Genomic DNA, 16,233 nt, shown 5'->3' with positions numbered 1-16,233 from the left:
GTTCATTTGCACTTCTGGTTTCGGTCTGTCCATGATTAATCTTAGTTTTTCTTGGAACTGAGCTTACCTGCCATTTCTTAAATGTAAGTCTGTACGAAATGTGTACAAACAGCTCCATGCGTGAAGTTAAGGGAACAACCCAAAAAAACTATTGGTATTGGCCACATTTTGAAGGCTGTTATTCATTTCCTTGGAAGTAGCTCCACATATGTAACATTTCAATAACGTGGAGTCGTTCAGGGCGTTATAAACTTTACCGTCCACCTGTAGTGGACTTACCATTCAACATCAGCGATCATTACAGTTAAGAGTTGCAACTAATGATTTTTTTTCTAAAAAGTTTTTCAGACACAGAAACAGCAGCAATTTCTTTTTTAAACTGAAACCTTATTGAACGACAAATAATTATCTCATGCGTATACTTTGTTGACCGCAGCTGCAATGGCACGTAAGATGTGACAAACAAGTCACAGCCTTTCGCGTCAGATTCACAAAAATTCACAAAAAATTGTGCTTGTACTCGATCTGTTCAGTACTTCCATCAAATACCAATTTACATTCTTATTGAAGACTTTTTTAGGTTTCTTTGCTTAGTGTTTCTAGAACATCTTTTTGAGAAATTATTACTCTAGTTACTGCGCGGTCAAGTAAAGCTTTTAAATGTACTTCAGCACCTGTTTCCATTACTGCCTTAGGATTTTTGGAAAAATCCAAATGTGAATGAATGAGGTATGTATTCAGTCTATATTATTTTGGATTAAGTTGAAAAAACAAGTTTTGTCGCAGTTTTTTCAAAGGTAATAAAAAGAACATTTGTGTTTATGTCACATGAATAGGGACCTATAAGCATATTTTAAAATTTACATTCTTGTTATTTGCATACTCATTTACTATTTATTAAAAGTATGACTATAATGATCTTAAACAATGCATCTTAGTATTTCATTTTACTTTATTCTAAATTTAAAAAATAATAATAAAGGAATATCTTATTTTATTTTAAGTAACTTTTTAAATCCATATAAAATTTAAATTTCTGACATTCCTCGTATGCAAAACGAAACACAGATTCATGTTTGTCTACTTCCCCGAACTGACATTGTTTAAACGTGCACCCTTTTTAATAGATAGACTATTTTTATTATGTAGACAAATATATATTTTTTTTACAATCAATTGTACGCCTTTATTGCATTCAAACCACGAATGTGTATCCTGTTAGCTGCTGGTACATAGCTAGATTTGTTCAAATGAGTTGGGTTCGATATCCTGCTTTTTGTAATCCTGATTTTTTATAATCCCGCTTTTATAAAAAAGTTTCTTATAATCCCGTTTTTATTATCCCGATTTTGCAATAAAACTAGTTTTTTAATTTTAAAAAATCGACCGATTTTCGAAAACAAATTTATGTTTTTTTTTCCGGGATTTTTTAAAAAGGGGTTTAAAAAAGCGGGATTCTGATTCAAATATGACGGGTTGGGTTCGATATCCCGGTCTTTATATTCCCGAGTTCCGGTTTTAAAATCCAGTCTTTTATAGTCCTGCTTTTAATAATTCCGATTTTTTATAATCCCGCTTTTTGTAATCCCGTTTCTTATAAACCCGTTTTTTATTATCCCGATTTTGCAATCAAAACTAGTTAAATTAAACAACTAATTTGGATTAAAATTAAAATATGGTGTATTTTTCTTGATTCATTTTATTGTAACCTTTAACAAATACAACATATCAAAAAAATAAAAATATAAAGTAAAGTAGTATTCTTTTAAAACTAAACAACAAACTCGATTTAAAAATTAACAAAGTCAACGATAGTGGTAAGACCGTTATCGAAAGGTAGATTTGCTATAGGATGCATATTGTTTGTGCAATAATTAATATTGTAAACAAAAAACAAATTACGATAGTATTATACATAAGTTTTATTTGTAATTATTATATATTAGTCAAGTAATTTCAACTAAAATTTCAATCAACATTTGAAATTTTGACTCCTATTGTAATTCAGTTTAATACACGTATGTTGTAAAGAACGGGATTGTCGAGATTTGCGGGATTTTATAAAGTGGTATTGTAATTGGTCGGGATTTTGAATTAGCGGGATTTTAAAAACCGGGATTTCAAAAAATCGGTATTTAAGAAGACGTGATTTTAAAACTTTTTTTTCGGGATTTTTTAAAACGGGATTTTAAAAAGTGGGATTCCGATACGCTCACAAATATGACAAATTATCGGGTTTTCCAATGTTGACTTGACAACTTTGAAATTAATTTTTGAACGCACCCTTTCACTACCAAATAAATATTTTCCACACAAATTCCGTGTCAGTGATAAGGATAACAATCTTAAGTGACGAAGCTCATTTTTGGCTCAGTGGGTTAAAATATGCGTTATTAGTCGGGCGAAAATCGACAAATCGTTGGCCATATCTTTTCTTCCCGTTACTGAAAATGACCAGCGTTCTTATAAAATCTACACAAGATCATTCAACTAAAGATAAACAGCACTATTCTGCTATTCTTGGGGTGACATTTTTCTTGAATTTTTACTAATCACTATTCTTCTATTCATTTGAAGTGAAACTGTGTAGTATGTCGGTAAAGCCGCTAATAATACGCTCTATTCTTCTATTCACGTGAACGCATTTGTTCTATACAATTCAGAATTATTTATTTGATGTCTGCTTTGTTAATTGTTGTAAACAAAACGTAAGTAAAAACTAATATATTGCTTAATTTAGAATATTTTTTTATAAATAAAAGATTATTAACATTTTAAGGAAAAGGACACAAAAAGAAAAAAATTAAAACAATAATTTCTGTTAGTTTTTTTTTGGATTGATTAAACTTGATTTTTGTATGAATGAAAACAATTTATCCAACATTCTCAAGATTGTCATATGAACAGCTGTTTACGTGAATGTCAAATTGGTTTAGGACCATCACCCGATGGATAGCAGAATGCAAAGGCAGTATGGAAGGGAATCGAACGGGTGGATGGAATATATGCACGATCCACGTGAATAACATAATATGGCTGTAAGTTTGATTAGAGTGATGTCTGAAGAAATGGGCCAGTCGTACGATTTATGGCCCTTTTACCACTTGTTTTAAACTACGTTAAGTTTTCTCCGCAAAATTTAAAAGAACCTGTTTGGGTTTAACAATTTGGTAGTTAGCAATTTACTAAGTGAGTCCATAATTTTAACCCTCTGCTAAATAGTAAATTGCTAATTGCTTTTTATCAAGAAACGAACATCCAAGCGGACCTTTTAACTGGAATTCCCAACTGTTTGATTTGACCATTCCATCACTGCTTTTAAAAAGATGTCATATGGATTTAGCAAATTGCTAAAAGCTAAAATAGCGATTCCGTGTTTTTTAGCAAGTCAGATGATCAAATATGAAGTTAAAAACGTTAAAATTAGCTAAATCACCCTTTTAGCCTTGTAGATTGCTAAAAATGGATTTATAATGCACTTAATCTTTTAAAATTGTATGAAGTTACTCACTCACCAGGTTGGAAGAGCTTTTTTGCATTAAATGTATGGTCGAGTCATCAAAAATTGAGTCCAGCGAACGACCGCTGCAAATCTTTCCGTGATGGCCATATGAACGAAATTGAATGCCATTCCTGAATGCTTTGAATGCATTTCAAGCCGATAATATTGTTTTTGAATTATCTGAAATGAATTTCATTTTAATCGAAAAAATTACAAGTCCTAATTGGAAATCCGTTTACAACCTTTCGCTTTGTAATTTCCTTGTTATATGTATTTTGCAGTTTTTAACTTCCCATAGAAAGTTATTGTAATGGGTCCGATTTGTAAAACTGGAAATTTTGACATTTCTCGACGTTTCAAGGTCCCTAGAGTGGAAATAAAAGATTTTTAGAAAAATGTATGTGCGTGCGTGTGAACGAACGTTCGTTCGTCCATACGTGCGTACGTCTGTACGTTCGCGACGTTTTTTCGTTGTCCATAGCTCAAGAACTACAAGAGATATCGACTTCAAATAAATTTTATTATACAGATAAAAAAGCAAAAATATGAAGAAAGGGCTCTCAAGAAAATTGCGTGGGTGGTTTTTTTACCATAGCAGTTTAAACAAAAAGGTAAACATTTTGGATAACCCTAAATATCTCATGAACCCAAAACGCTCGAGCCTTGAATTAAATTTTATATAATATATTGTAACGTGATGCCAAACAAGTATTTTTTAAAAAATAAAATTCAATTAACCGTTTTTTTTATAAATCAAAAAAACTGAAAAAATAAATTTGTCGCCTCGAAAATTTTACGATTAAAATATAATTTCATCTCTAAAACAATTTTGTGCAACGAAAAATAACGTTTTTTAACATCTTGGAAGATTTTGAGAAAAATTGAATTAACAGTTTTTTTTTAGAAAAATAAAAACCTAAAACAACATTACTCAAAGTTGGTAAAAATTGAATTTCGACTCAAATATCTTTTCAAAAAATTGAGATATTGGCTTTAAACTGCTTTTAAAAAATATTGTTTTGAACATGTAATAACATTTTTAAAAAAATCTGTTTGAAAGTTTTTTTTACAAAAAATAAAAACCTATCAAAAACACAGTACTGAGACATGATAAAATATTTACTTTCGACTCAAATAGCTTTCAAAAATAAAAATGTTGTCTTTAAAGTTTTTTCATTTCACAGAAAATATTGTTTTCGAGAAATACTACCAAATTTGGTAAAAATTGATGTTCGGTTCTTGATATCTTTCAAATTAATTTCATTCATCCAATTTGTAAAAACTTAAGAAATGCTTCTTAAAGTGCTAAAAATGTGTGTCCGACTAAAAATCAATTAAGCAAAACTAGATTTTCAAACTAAACTATTTCTTTATATAAAAAATATTGTTGGTAATCTAAAAATTTTTAAGAATAATTCAACTAACAACTTTTTTAACCTAAGTCTACAAACTTTTAAGCAAGACAAATCGAAGTTAGGAAGTTATCTGTGTGGGTGGCATCCCAGAGTCTTTTTTAAAATTAAAATTATTTTGTATCCAAATTGATGAGTGAAAATATTTAAAGCAAATATTGCATTCTTTTACTAATAGAAAGTCCACAACATCAGTAATTCTTCCCTGCTTACATAATATACCAGATATTGATTCAATTGCATGCATACACAATTAAACAAAGTATCAACCTATAACAAATAACAATAAAAAGATAGATTATTTATCGCCCATCAATCTTCTTTAAAGCTTTTGAATCAAAACAAGCGGAGACCCCAGAGTATCGCCAAGTCACTTCACTTCACTCTCACCGGTCCAGGTCACACTGTCTCGATAAAAATGCACGGGAATCCGAGTTCGCATCGACCGACATCAGCTCATTTCCAGCTGATTTATTCGTGCGAGTAGAGTGATGAGGAGATGTTTCTTTTTTGTTTATTTAACAATTTAAAATCTGAAATCTGAGTCACTAATAGGAAAATCACAGAGATCATCCCATAATCCCATAGAATTGTTATCTTTCTTTAAAAAAAAATAAATACTGTAATTGATAACAACAAATTGAACATTCGTTCTTTATCAATTTCAAAATAATAAAAACATAAATTTTAGTCGCGCGATCATGATAAATTCCGGTAAAATACACAATTTGACATTCATTTGTAATTGTAAGTGCGATGTTTGTTTTTTTTTTTTATTTTGTTTATCAATTTATTAATTAATTGCGTTTTGATTGCTGTGAAATTAGTAGGGTAGGTAAGCTTGTTTGAAATGCCGGCAATTTTACATATATGTATTTAAACTGCATGCTTTGTGGAGTATTAAATGAAGATTATTGTTGATTTTTAAGGAGACTGTATAGAAGGGATTTGTAGCTTTGAAATATTGAATGTCTTAACGAAAAAAGACAGAAGTTGTCAAATCACAAGATCTTGGTGGCCAATTGTGATCATCTTTTCCATTTTGGGCTGTTAAAAATGAAAGCTCTTATAAAGTTCACAAGTAGTACCCGTGGCATGATGGTTAGTGCGTTGGATTGTCATGCCAGAGGTCTTGGGCTCGATCCCTGCCTATAACATCTAAAGTCTTTTTCACGGGTACTCCCTCTTGCGAGGAATTGACAAATTCTCCAAAAGTGATTCTTGTCATGAAAAGTGCTCTCTCAAATTGGCTGTTCGGATTTGGCTTAAAACAGAAGGACCCCTCCATTCTTGACTGCAGTACTCGCACACAGGATTGGTTGAGAGTTGTAAGTCACTAGGCCCTAGTTCTCAACGGCATGTTACGTCCCCTATTTATTTTCTTATAACATTCAAAATAATCCAGTTTCGTGGTATTGCAGCTTTAAAAACATCTCATTTTCATACAGACAGATAAAGGATTCGAATGAAAATACTAGCAGATATTTCTTTGAAGACACAAACATTTTCTATGTAGGAGGGTAGCGTTTTTTTTTTCAAAAATAATGATTTCCAAAGTAATATTAGAATCAGGTTGTCATATAATATTTATTATTTATATCTATGAAGAATAGTTAAAAATATAAAACAAATCATTATTAAAATTTGATATGCATTTGAAAAAAATAACAAATAACTATATTTTATAAGAAACTGCAAGAAATTATTTTATATCTCGAGAATCTGGGGGACGAAGAAGGACGTTTTTGACATCTGGTAGTGTTTTTGAAAAAATTAAAACAAATATTAAAAATAGTTAATATTGTTATCTGCCTCGATTATCTTTAAAACTATTGAAGAAATTGAGTTCAAACATATTTAATGAATTGGACAGTAGGTGCATACTTATATATTTCTAAGACTTCTGACAATTTCGATTTCGCACATGAAATACATAAACATAATTAAATTTTTATTCTCGCCTAGCTATTAAATGTGTTTGCTTTTTTTTAAACTGTTTGAGCCATGCGAAAGAGAATTCTTGAGGAATAGAATCATAAGATTATTGTTCTAATAACAAAATATAGAAATTTGCATGAAAAATTGAGTTGATATTTCTGAAAATACGGAAATCTCTGAGCTCTTAAAAATATGAATATGAAATATAAAATTAATTTAGGTACTTGATTAAAAAGATTTTTTCTAAACATACTTTTCAAGTTCTTTAAATTAAATGTTTGCACATTAGTTTAATTTGCAAAATATTAAGTATTTACAGTGGGTACATTTAAAATCCAATCCTATTTTTTAGAATTTGTTTTACGGCTTTTTTTATGTTAAAAATCAATTCTATTAATACTGGCTTAAGCCAATTTGTATTTAAAGAAAATAAATTTATTTCAAAAGTGTATGCCGTCTTGATTTTAATCAAGACAATAACGTCATTTAGTTAATTTCAACGAATTATTTAAAAATTATAATACCTATTTTGCTATGCCGATAATCCTCTTTATGAAAATAATTTTATAAGAACACACAAATTTTGATCGACTTACATTTAAAATACAGTGTTATCCATTTTGTGGTTTCAAAAGTAAACGTAAATAAAACACATACAAAATATTGTATGATATTTCTTTTTATTATAAAGTTTGAACGCTGACATTATTACACTGCATCATTTAAATGATCACCACGCTAACTGTTGCAAAACGTTGATTTTTTTGAGATAATTTCCGACCATTTTTTGACGCAAATTGGGTGGTATCTTAGTCATAACTCCACGAAGGCTGGTTTTTAAGTTCTGAAGAGTTTAAGGTTTATCTCCATAAAGACGATCTTTCGCGTAGCCCAACTAAAAAAGTCCAGTGGTGTTAAATCACATGATGTTGATGGCCAGTTGATATCGCCACGACGAGAAAACACGGCCATGAAATGTATGTTGTAATAACGCCATTTGCCCAAAATCAAAAGCCTAAATAAAAAGAGGCTGATAACTTCCCTTCCCGTCTGTCAAGTTGTCTTGCTTAAAAGTTTGAAGGGTTGGGTTAAAAAAGTTGTTAGTAGTTGCATTATGTATTCTTAAAAATTTTAAAATTACAAACAATATTTTTCATATAAGGAAATATTTTAGTTTGAAAATATAGTTTTGTTAAATCGATTTTTAGTCGAAAACAAATGTTTACCAATTTGAGTAGCATTTCTTAAATTTTTACCAAATTTGCGTACTATTTCTTGAAGATTATATTTTATTTTTATGAAAAAACGGACTGTTGGATTAAAAAAAAAAAACTACTGAATATCGAAAACAATATTTTCTGTAAAATAAAAAAGTTAGAAGATAATATTTTTAATTTTTGAAATGCTATTTGAGTCGAAAGTAAATTTTTACCAAGCTTGAGTACTTTTTTTGTAGGTTTTTATTTTTGGTAGAAACACTGTAAATTAGGTTTTTCTCAAAATTTTACTGAATGTTCACAACAATTTTTCAGGTAGGTAGTTTAAAGCCAATATCTTAAAGTTTTGAAACGATATTTGAGGCAAAAATCAATTTTTACCAACATTTATTAATTTTCTTGTTTAGGTTTTTATGTTTTGTAATAAAACTGTCAACTCGATTATTCTCAAAATTTTACTAAATGTTGAAAACAATATTTCTTATAAGATAAAATTAGTTGGTAGCCATAATCTCAAGTTTTTGAAAAGATATTTGAGTCAAAATTAAATTTTTACCAACTTTGAGAAATGTTTTTTTTAGGTTTTTATTTTATATAAAAAAAACTGTCAATTCGATTTTTCTCAAAATTTTACCACATGTTAAAAACGTTATTTTTAGTTGCACAAAATTGTTTTGGAGATAAAATCATTTTGCATTCGTAAAATATTAGAAGTGACAAATTTTTTTCTTTATTTTTTTTTGATTTATAAAAGAACTGTTAATTGGATGTTTTCCAAAAAATATAATTGTTTTGTATCACGTTAAATATATTATATAAAATTTAATTCAAGTCTCTAGCGTTTTTGGTTCATGAGATATTAAGGGTTAACCAAAATTTTCACCTTTTTTAAGCTACTATGGGAAAAAACCACTCACGCAATTTTCTTGAGAGGCCTTTCTGCAGTGTTATCTGTATAACAAAATTTATTTGAAATCGATATCTCTTCTGGTTCTTGAGCTATAGACGACGAAACAAACGTCGCAAACTTATGGACGCACGCGCAGACTTCTTTCTAAAAATGTTTTATTTCGACTGTAGGGACCTTGAAACGTCGAGAAATGACAAAATTTTCAATTTTACAAATTGGGCCCTTTACAATAACTTTCTATTTGAAGTTAAAAATTAACAAAAGTTGGTAAAAACTGATTTTCCACTCAAATATCTTTTCAAAAATTTGGAATTATGGCTTTCAAATAATTTTAAGTTATGAGAAATATTGTTTACAATATTGTGAAAAATCAAATTGACAATTTTTTTTTTTAAAAAAACCTAAACAAAAATTAATAAAAGGTTGGTAAAAAATTGATTTTCGACTGAAATATCTTTTCAAATCTTTGAGTTATAGGCTTAAAACTAATTTAATCTTTTAAAAAATATTGTTTTCAATATTCAGTAAAATTTTGAGAAACATCGAATTGACAGTATTTTTGCAAAAAAATTAAAACTTAAAAGAAAACCTATAAGGAATTTGGTAAAAATTTACATTCGACTCAAATATCTTTTCAAAAATTTGAGATAATGGCTTGCAACTAATTTACGCTTATAGAAGTATTATTTTCAACATTCGAAAACATTTAGAGAAAAATCGAGTTGACACTTTTTCACAAAAAAAAAAACCTTAAACAATTAATAAAAGTTGTTAAAAATCTACTTCCGACTCAAACATCTTTTCAACAATAAATAAAATGCACGACTGGGTCGCACGAACTTGCTCTTGGATGCATAAAGTCTGTTTAAAAAAGTACTTATATAAGATTTTAAAATATACCTATAAAATAAGTTTGTGTTTAAAGATATGAATGCCATTTGATTTGTCAAAAAAAACAGTTATTCATCCCAAGACACAACTCATCCTAGGACATTTCATCCCGCAAGTGAAATATACTTTTAAGCGTACTTAACGAAAGCAATTGGTTATGTATTCAACTATTTCGTTCAATTGGATAGCCTTATTTTAATTTCATATTAGAAGAACCAGGATGGAACGTAAATTATCTGAAGATAAGAAAGAGGAAGAATATGTATGTTTAAATTGTAAAGCGATCGCCTATTGGTTGTTTAGTAAGGTAGGTGTCTTAAACGGATAAAGAATAGTTCATTAGCGTGATCAGCTTTATGCAAATAGATAGATAAAGACACGTTTATGATGATAATGAAGGAATGTTATTGGTAGGTAGAAGCTACCTACTACAATTCAATCCTTCTTTCCTACAAGTTTTCAGCGCAAACATGGTGTTATTACGTTCAGTTTATTTTTTTCGTTAAAGTACAATTGCTATTTATATGTTGGTTACAGTCAGGCTCTTGTGCGTTTTGGATTTTAGCAATAAAGTAAGCAGTAGTTGAAGAGGTTGTTTCTTTAACTAGTACTAAGTATTTATTCTTTTATATAGGCAAAAGCAAGTAAAATATGTGTTAAACAACCTTATTCTTAAAGAAAAATATTTTAATATCTAATATACAAAAGTACCAAGATAATACTTCTTGACAGACACTTTGAAATAGATTGTTGATTAAACATATCATATTCGTTAATCCGATGCAGTGGCAATACACGGCCATAGTTGGTATTTACAATAGTTATAGTTATAAAAATACATCAATATGAACCAAATGCATTAATTTGGATAAAAGATAGGAATGCAATTAAAATTTTGTCAAAATAATTTACTTAAATAATTAAAAATTTAGTCAAAATAATTTTAAAAAAATTAAAAATATTTTCAGATTCAAAATTTTACCTGAAAAATAAGTTTGTCTTCAAAAATTTAAATGCCATTTTATAAATCAAAAAACCGTTGAATTTTCAAATTTTTTGTTTGAAAATCGTTAGAGCGGTTTTTTTTTTTAAATTAATTTTTTATATATAAAATTTTTCAATTTTGTTCTAAAAATATTTTTGGTATGCAGTTGTTTAGAAATTTAAAATATACGCTGTATATTTAAATTTTGTAAAAAAATATTTACCCGTTTTTGAGATTTCGAATTTTGAAAAATAAAAATTCAATATTTTTTTAAGAATCCCAACAATTAAAATTTTCACTTTTGATAACCAAATATTGTTAAGGAATTATAAGAGCTTATTCAGAAAACAAATTATTGAAATCAGGTCGTAAGTTGCTGAGAAAATTAAAAAAACAAAATAACGGTTCTATGAGCGGTACCTTTCCTGAGCAATACAAAAATTTGTTTTTCTTATTAAAAGAAGCCAAGTTAAAAAATAAAATTTTAAAGAAAATTTAAAGAAAATCTATCGGTTTGTTTTTGAGAAAATTCGAATTTTCGTTTTTTGACCAAAAAAATTGTATCGTGGCCACTGTTAGTTTTGATCTTTAAAAAAAAATGAAAAAAACTCCTAACGCGAATCTGCTCAAAACCTTAACTTCCAAGTTTGAATTCAATCGACCCAATGGTTTAGGCTGTAGGAGCGTGGACAGACAGACAAAACCGACCGGACGGAATCGCGGGACCAACTTTTTTCGACTTCTCTACCATCGTAATATCATGTTTGATTAAAATCTCGAGTTCGAAATTTTGCACGAATGCAAAACTTGCCATATAGTTCCTATATGTCGCAATTAAAAATGTTGGCTTCAAGCTTATCTTACAGAAAATATTGTTTTCGACATTCATTAATTTTTTATAAGACAACAGTCGGTTTTTCCATAAAAAAAAATTAAATATACAAAAAATAGTACGCAAAAATGGGTGTTCGGAAATGCTACTGAAATTGGTAAAAATAAGTTTTCCAAAAAAAACTTGCTAAGAAGACTAGATTTTGAAATAAGACTGTTTCATTATATGCAAAATATTGTTGGCAACTTTTTTAACACAACACGACAACCTTCACACTTTCAAGGAAGACAAATCGACAGATAGCATATAAAGTTATCAGTGTGGGTCGCATCCCAGTCTCTTTTTTAACCATTAATATTCCCACCGAATGAGAAATGTGCTTCGTTGCTGAAGAAACCCTTGTTCAACAAATCACCGTCCACCGCCTGTTGATCAAGCACCCATTCGACGTATCTACTACGTTGTGAATTGTCAGCTGGATTCAGGTGTAGATCCAAATGCAAAATACGCCATAATGTGCCGTAAGACCGTCCTCATTCCTGAGGACGACGAGGAATCGACACATTCTGGTCTTCGGCAGTTGTACGAGCGAAATGATGATGCACAAGTCTTACAATATCTGTAACCAATCGAGTCTTTTCATATTTCTTTACAATTTTGCAAATTGCTTGCGTAGTTGGACGATTATGTAAACCATAATATCCTTGTAAAGTTCGATATGTGGCTGTAGCAGAATCCCAAGTAGTGTAGTAGGTTTTAACAATTTGTATCCGTTGGGCGTTGTCCGATAGTTAAGCGAACCATTTTCGTATATATCAACTGAAAAAAAATCGTTTTAACAACTTGGTTTAACAGATGTACAATTCCAGCCCTTTTGTCCTGAAACCCCAAAATGGATAACCCCTTATATCCCGTAAAAACCTTTTTGTAGTTTTTAGTTAAAAGTTATTCAAATGAGAATTTATTTTTAGTTCGAATTATTGTGATTTGAATAACCTTTAAGAACGAACAACGACACACGAATACTTATAAGTTTTTAAGTTCTAAAATTTAAAAATAACTAAAATGCAAATATTCATAGTTTTTGCATAACAAAGAGAGTTATGCTTGTGTTTATTTTCATTTTTTCAATACTTCTTCTCCTCACTTAAGACTATTCTTCTTTTTTTTTTTTAATAAATATCATCTTGTTTGTTTGTTTTTTACACCTACATTATATGACTATATTAGCTTATGAACAAAAAATGCTTAAAACTAATTAAATTGTTGCAAACTCAATGCAATTTACTTTTCTTGAGAAAAATGGCAGCTAAGCATTAGTTGTTCGATTTCTGCTAAACGGTTGGTTTTGGCAATAATTTACTCCGCTTTTTGATTTTTGATCAAAATGGCTTCTGCTTCGGATTTGCTGATATCCTTATCACCAAAACCCCATGTGGGATGTGTACCATCTCCGGTTCTCTTTACACGCCTTTCAATAACTTCCTTTGAGACAGTCTTAAGATCATAAGCCCAACCGATCTTGGCGAAGAAGTCAATGAAGGCGGTGGTGATGTTCATGGAGTAGTTGCCCCATTCAGCTGTTTTGTAATCCCATGGGAAGACATGGTGGTAGTTGTGCCATCCTTCGCCCAAAGCAAAGATAGCAACTCCAACATTTTCAGAGGGATTGATAGATCTGTGAAATATAAGTTAATAAGTTAAGATTTTCTAAATTGAAGATTTTGTTTTACTTACGCGTCATAAGATCTGTAGCCGAAAGCGTGTGCTGCACTGTTTACACACCATGTAACATTCAACAAAATACACCAACGGAACATAGTGGCAACAAACCAAGAATTGAGGAAGCTTTCATTCCAGAAGACCATTGGGATCAAAGTTGGCAGAACGAAGCAGGCCAATGGCATAAGTTTCATGTAGTGACTAATAAATATGAAAACAAATTTAATACTTTTTCTCGAGACGATTAAACTTCTATTGAGACTCACTTCTTTTGGAACATAAGAATAGGGTCAGCTTTGAGGTCAGAAATATCAAGGCCCTTTCCCTTAGCTTTGACGTCGGGATGTTTCTTACACAACAACCAGCCGACATGAGAGAAGAAGAACCCTCTGGTGGCATTATGAGGATCAGCATCGGTTTCTGAGAACTTGTGGTGCACACGATGATCACGTGCCCAATGGTAGGCTGCATCTTGGAAAGCAATTGTGTTGAAGATAATGAGAATCAATCTCAGAGGCCATTTAGCTTTGTATGAACGATGGGCCCACAAACGATGAGCACCAGCTGTGATTCCAAGAACAGAAACGAAGTATAGAACCACCACTGTTGGAAACAAACATGTAAGCGTTAGAATTTTATTATCTATGCAATACTTTAAGTTTTATTATTATTATTTAAAACAGTAGTATTAATGACTAGTTAATCAAGATTGATTTGTGTTTTCTCCACTCAAATAATATTGATAATGGACACACCTGAAAACAACATAACAATACGAAACTTTTCTGATTTACGAACGTTTATCTACACGTGGAGATTTTTTGCGAAGCCTGATAAACCAAATTTGATAATAACAATAACGCAGGTGTCAAATATAACATATTTTTCTAACTAATTACTTTCATTTTTATTTTTGTGTGATAAAACCTTCTACGTATGTAAAATTTTGTTGACTTGGAAACGGCGCAGCGCACTTAAATTTGATATCGTCGCAATAATTATTCTGAAAGAGATTAGCTTCTCCAGTAAAAAGGGGCAACGTCGAAAATCTTTGATCAATCAAGGAAATCAATCCGGAAAAACCTATGATTTCCTTTTTATAAGAAATTCAAAACATTTATTTAAAGAATTTTTTTGTTAAGAAAAAACCTTTAACTCCTCATTCATTTGTCTATTGATTTTACTGAACACATGTCAAAAAATTATTTAGTCACAATTTGGACTTCCGGTAGTTTACAATTTAACTACCGTGTTTTGGAAATTGTTGTTCATACGTTTACTATCTGTTTTTTTTTTGAAAGTATTTGAAATTTTATTTCTAACTCAAAAGAAAAAATTTCGTTCAAGTAAGACTCATAGTTGACTTTGAATCCGTTAAAATAAAAAATTTCCATTCAATTATTTTTTGGGTAAAATTCATAATAGGGAGGATTATGAAATGTGGTTTTAAAATAAGTTGAGAAATTGAATATGAAAATGGTGATAGTTAGTCAATTTTTAGAATAATTTCTTGGAGATCAGTCTTGAATACGGTATTAATTCTACAAGTTTAATCATTAAGCCCAAGTGATACTTGGAGCTTAACATGTGTTTCCTACTTTTTGCTTTTTAATTATTAGAAAAATAAACTTACCAAATCCAATGGTTGCCCATTTGGCAGATGTCAACATCAACCACAATCCGTAGACTGCAGCCAAATGTAAATAACCAAAAGCAAGAATATTCCTCCAGACCAGCTTCAATTTTCGCTTCTCGGCCTTCTTTAAACTAACAATGTCCTTGGCGAGTCCACCATCAATAGTTTCAGCATCGCATTCAAATAAAACACCAGTAGTTTCTGGAGTTCCATCAGCCTTGAGGTTATCTGTAGATTCAGCATGTGCTGATGGCACTGTGCCTTGCTGTGTTGCTGAGGTGGCGTTTGGTGGCATATTTACGAAGAACTAAGAGGAATAATAATTATTTTTTTTTATTTTTTTTTTCACAATAATATTTTATGTGTTAATAATTAAATTTAATTGAGGGTTTGTGAATAAATTTCGTTCGTTGTTCTTAAAGGACTTGCATCAATGTATAGAAAAATCACTCCATTTTATTTTTCATATTTTCAAAAGTCATATGATTTATTTGATTTCTTTGAATTCAATCAATTGATGTAATTATTTAGTTGAAAATGATTGATTTGTATCCACTGCCACTGGTTTAATCATAGTCTTTAGTTAGAAAGTCTTTTGCAGAACGAAATTTAACAAATGCACTCAATAAAAATTCATCACTTAACATCCAATTAAAGGAATTTAAAAAGAAATATTTTCATTGTTAAAACTACCTTATGCAAAAAAAAACGAAATAAAAGAAATCACACAAAATTAAATGTTCACTGCTCGGTGGTGGTGTGGAACTCGTTGAAGGTTTCGTCGCGCACTGAAATGAAATTTCTCCAATTCGCCGGTATAAGAACTTTTGTGATGGCTTCAAGTTTGAGTCGTGACTCGTGAGGCACTGATGTGTCTATTAAGCCGGACAATGCTAAAAAACTTGTTTGACTAGAGTCGCTGTGTGTTTTATACTCCCCGAAGAGCTGCCCAAACGCCGAATATATTGTCCCTATCGCTATCGTTCGTAATCTTGCGTCGTGTTACAAGTGAACTTCGAGTACCTTATCAATAAAAGCAGCGCACAATAAATTCGCGGTGTGATAGGGACAGCTGATGGTTAATCGGTTATCGAACACCTCTGTAGGATAGTGTAGGAAAATGTTAATCTAATATTTTTGCATTTTGGAACCCTACTCTTTCTTGAAAAACTAATGAAATTGAAAAAA

The 16,233-nt window shown here is 30.3% G+C and overlaps 1 protein-coding gene across 1 annotated transcript; it reads right to left on the bottom strand.

The window, feature by feature from the left end:
- Positions 1–12,761: 12,761 nt before the first annotated feature.
- LOC129940091 (acyl-CoA Delta-9 desaturase-like) lies at positions 12,762–15,959 on the bottom strand. Its single transcript, XM_056048334.1, has 5 exons — positions 15,739–15,959; positions 15,043–15,352; positions 13,676–14,012; positions 13,425–13,610; positions 12,762–13,365 (listed from the first exon to the last, which is right to left on the bottom strand). The coding sequence occupies exons 2-5, from the start codon at positions 15,338–15,340 to the stop codon at positions 13,047–13,049; spliced, it is 1,140 nt and encodes a 379-aa protein (XP_055904309.1). The 5' UTR covers positions 15,341–15,352; positions 15,739–15,959; the 3' UTR covers positions 12,762–13,046.
- Positions 15,960–16,233: the final 274 nt, after the last annotated feature.

Source organism: Eupeodes corollae, chromosome 1 (assembly GCF_945859685.1).
Source record: "Eupeodes corollae chromosome 1, idEupCoro1.1, whole genome shotgun sequence".
NCBI classification, from domain to species: Eukaryota; Metazoa; Arthropoda; class Insecta; order Diptera; family Syrphidae; genus Eupeodes; species Eupeodes corollae.
Note: the sequence above shows the minus strand (reverse complement) of the source record. Positions and strands in the feature narration are given on the sequence as shown.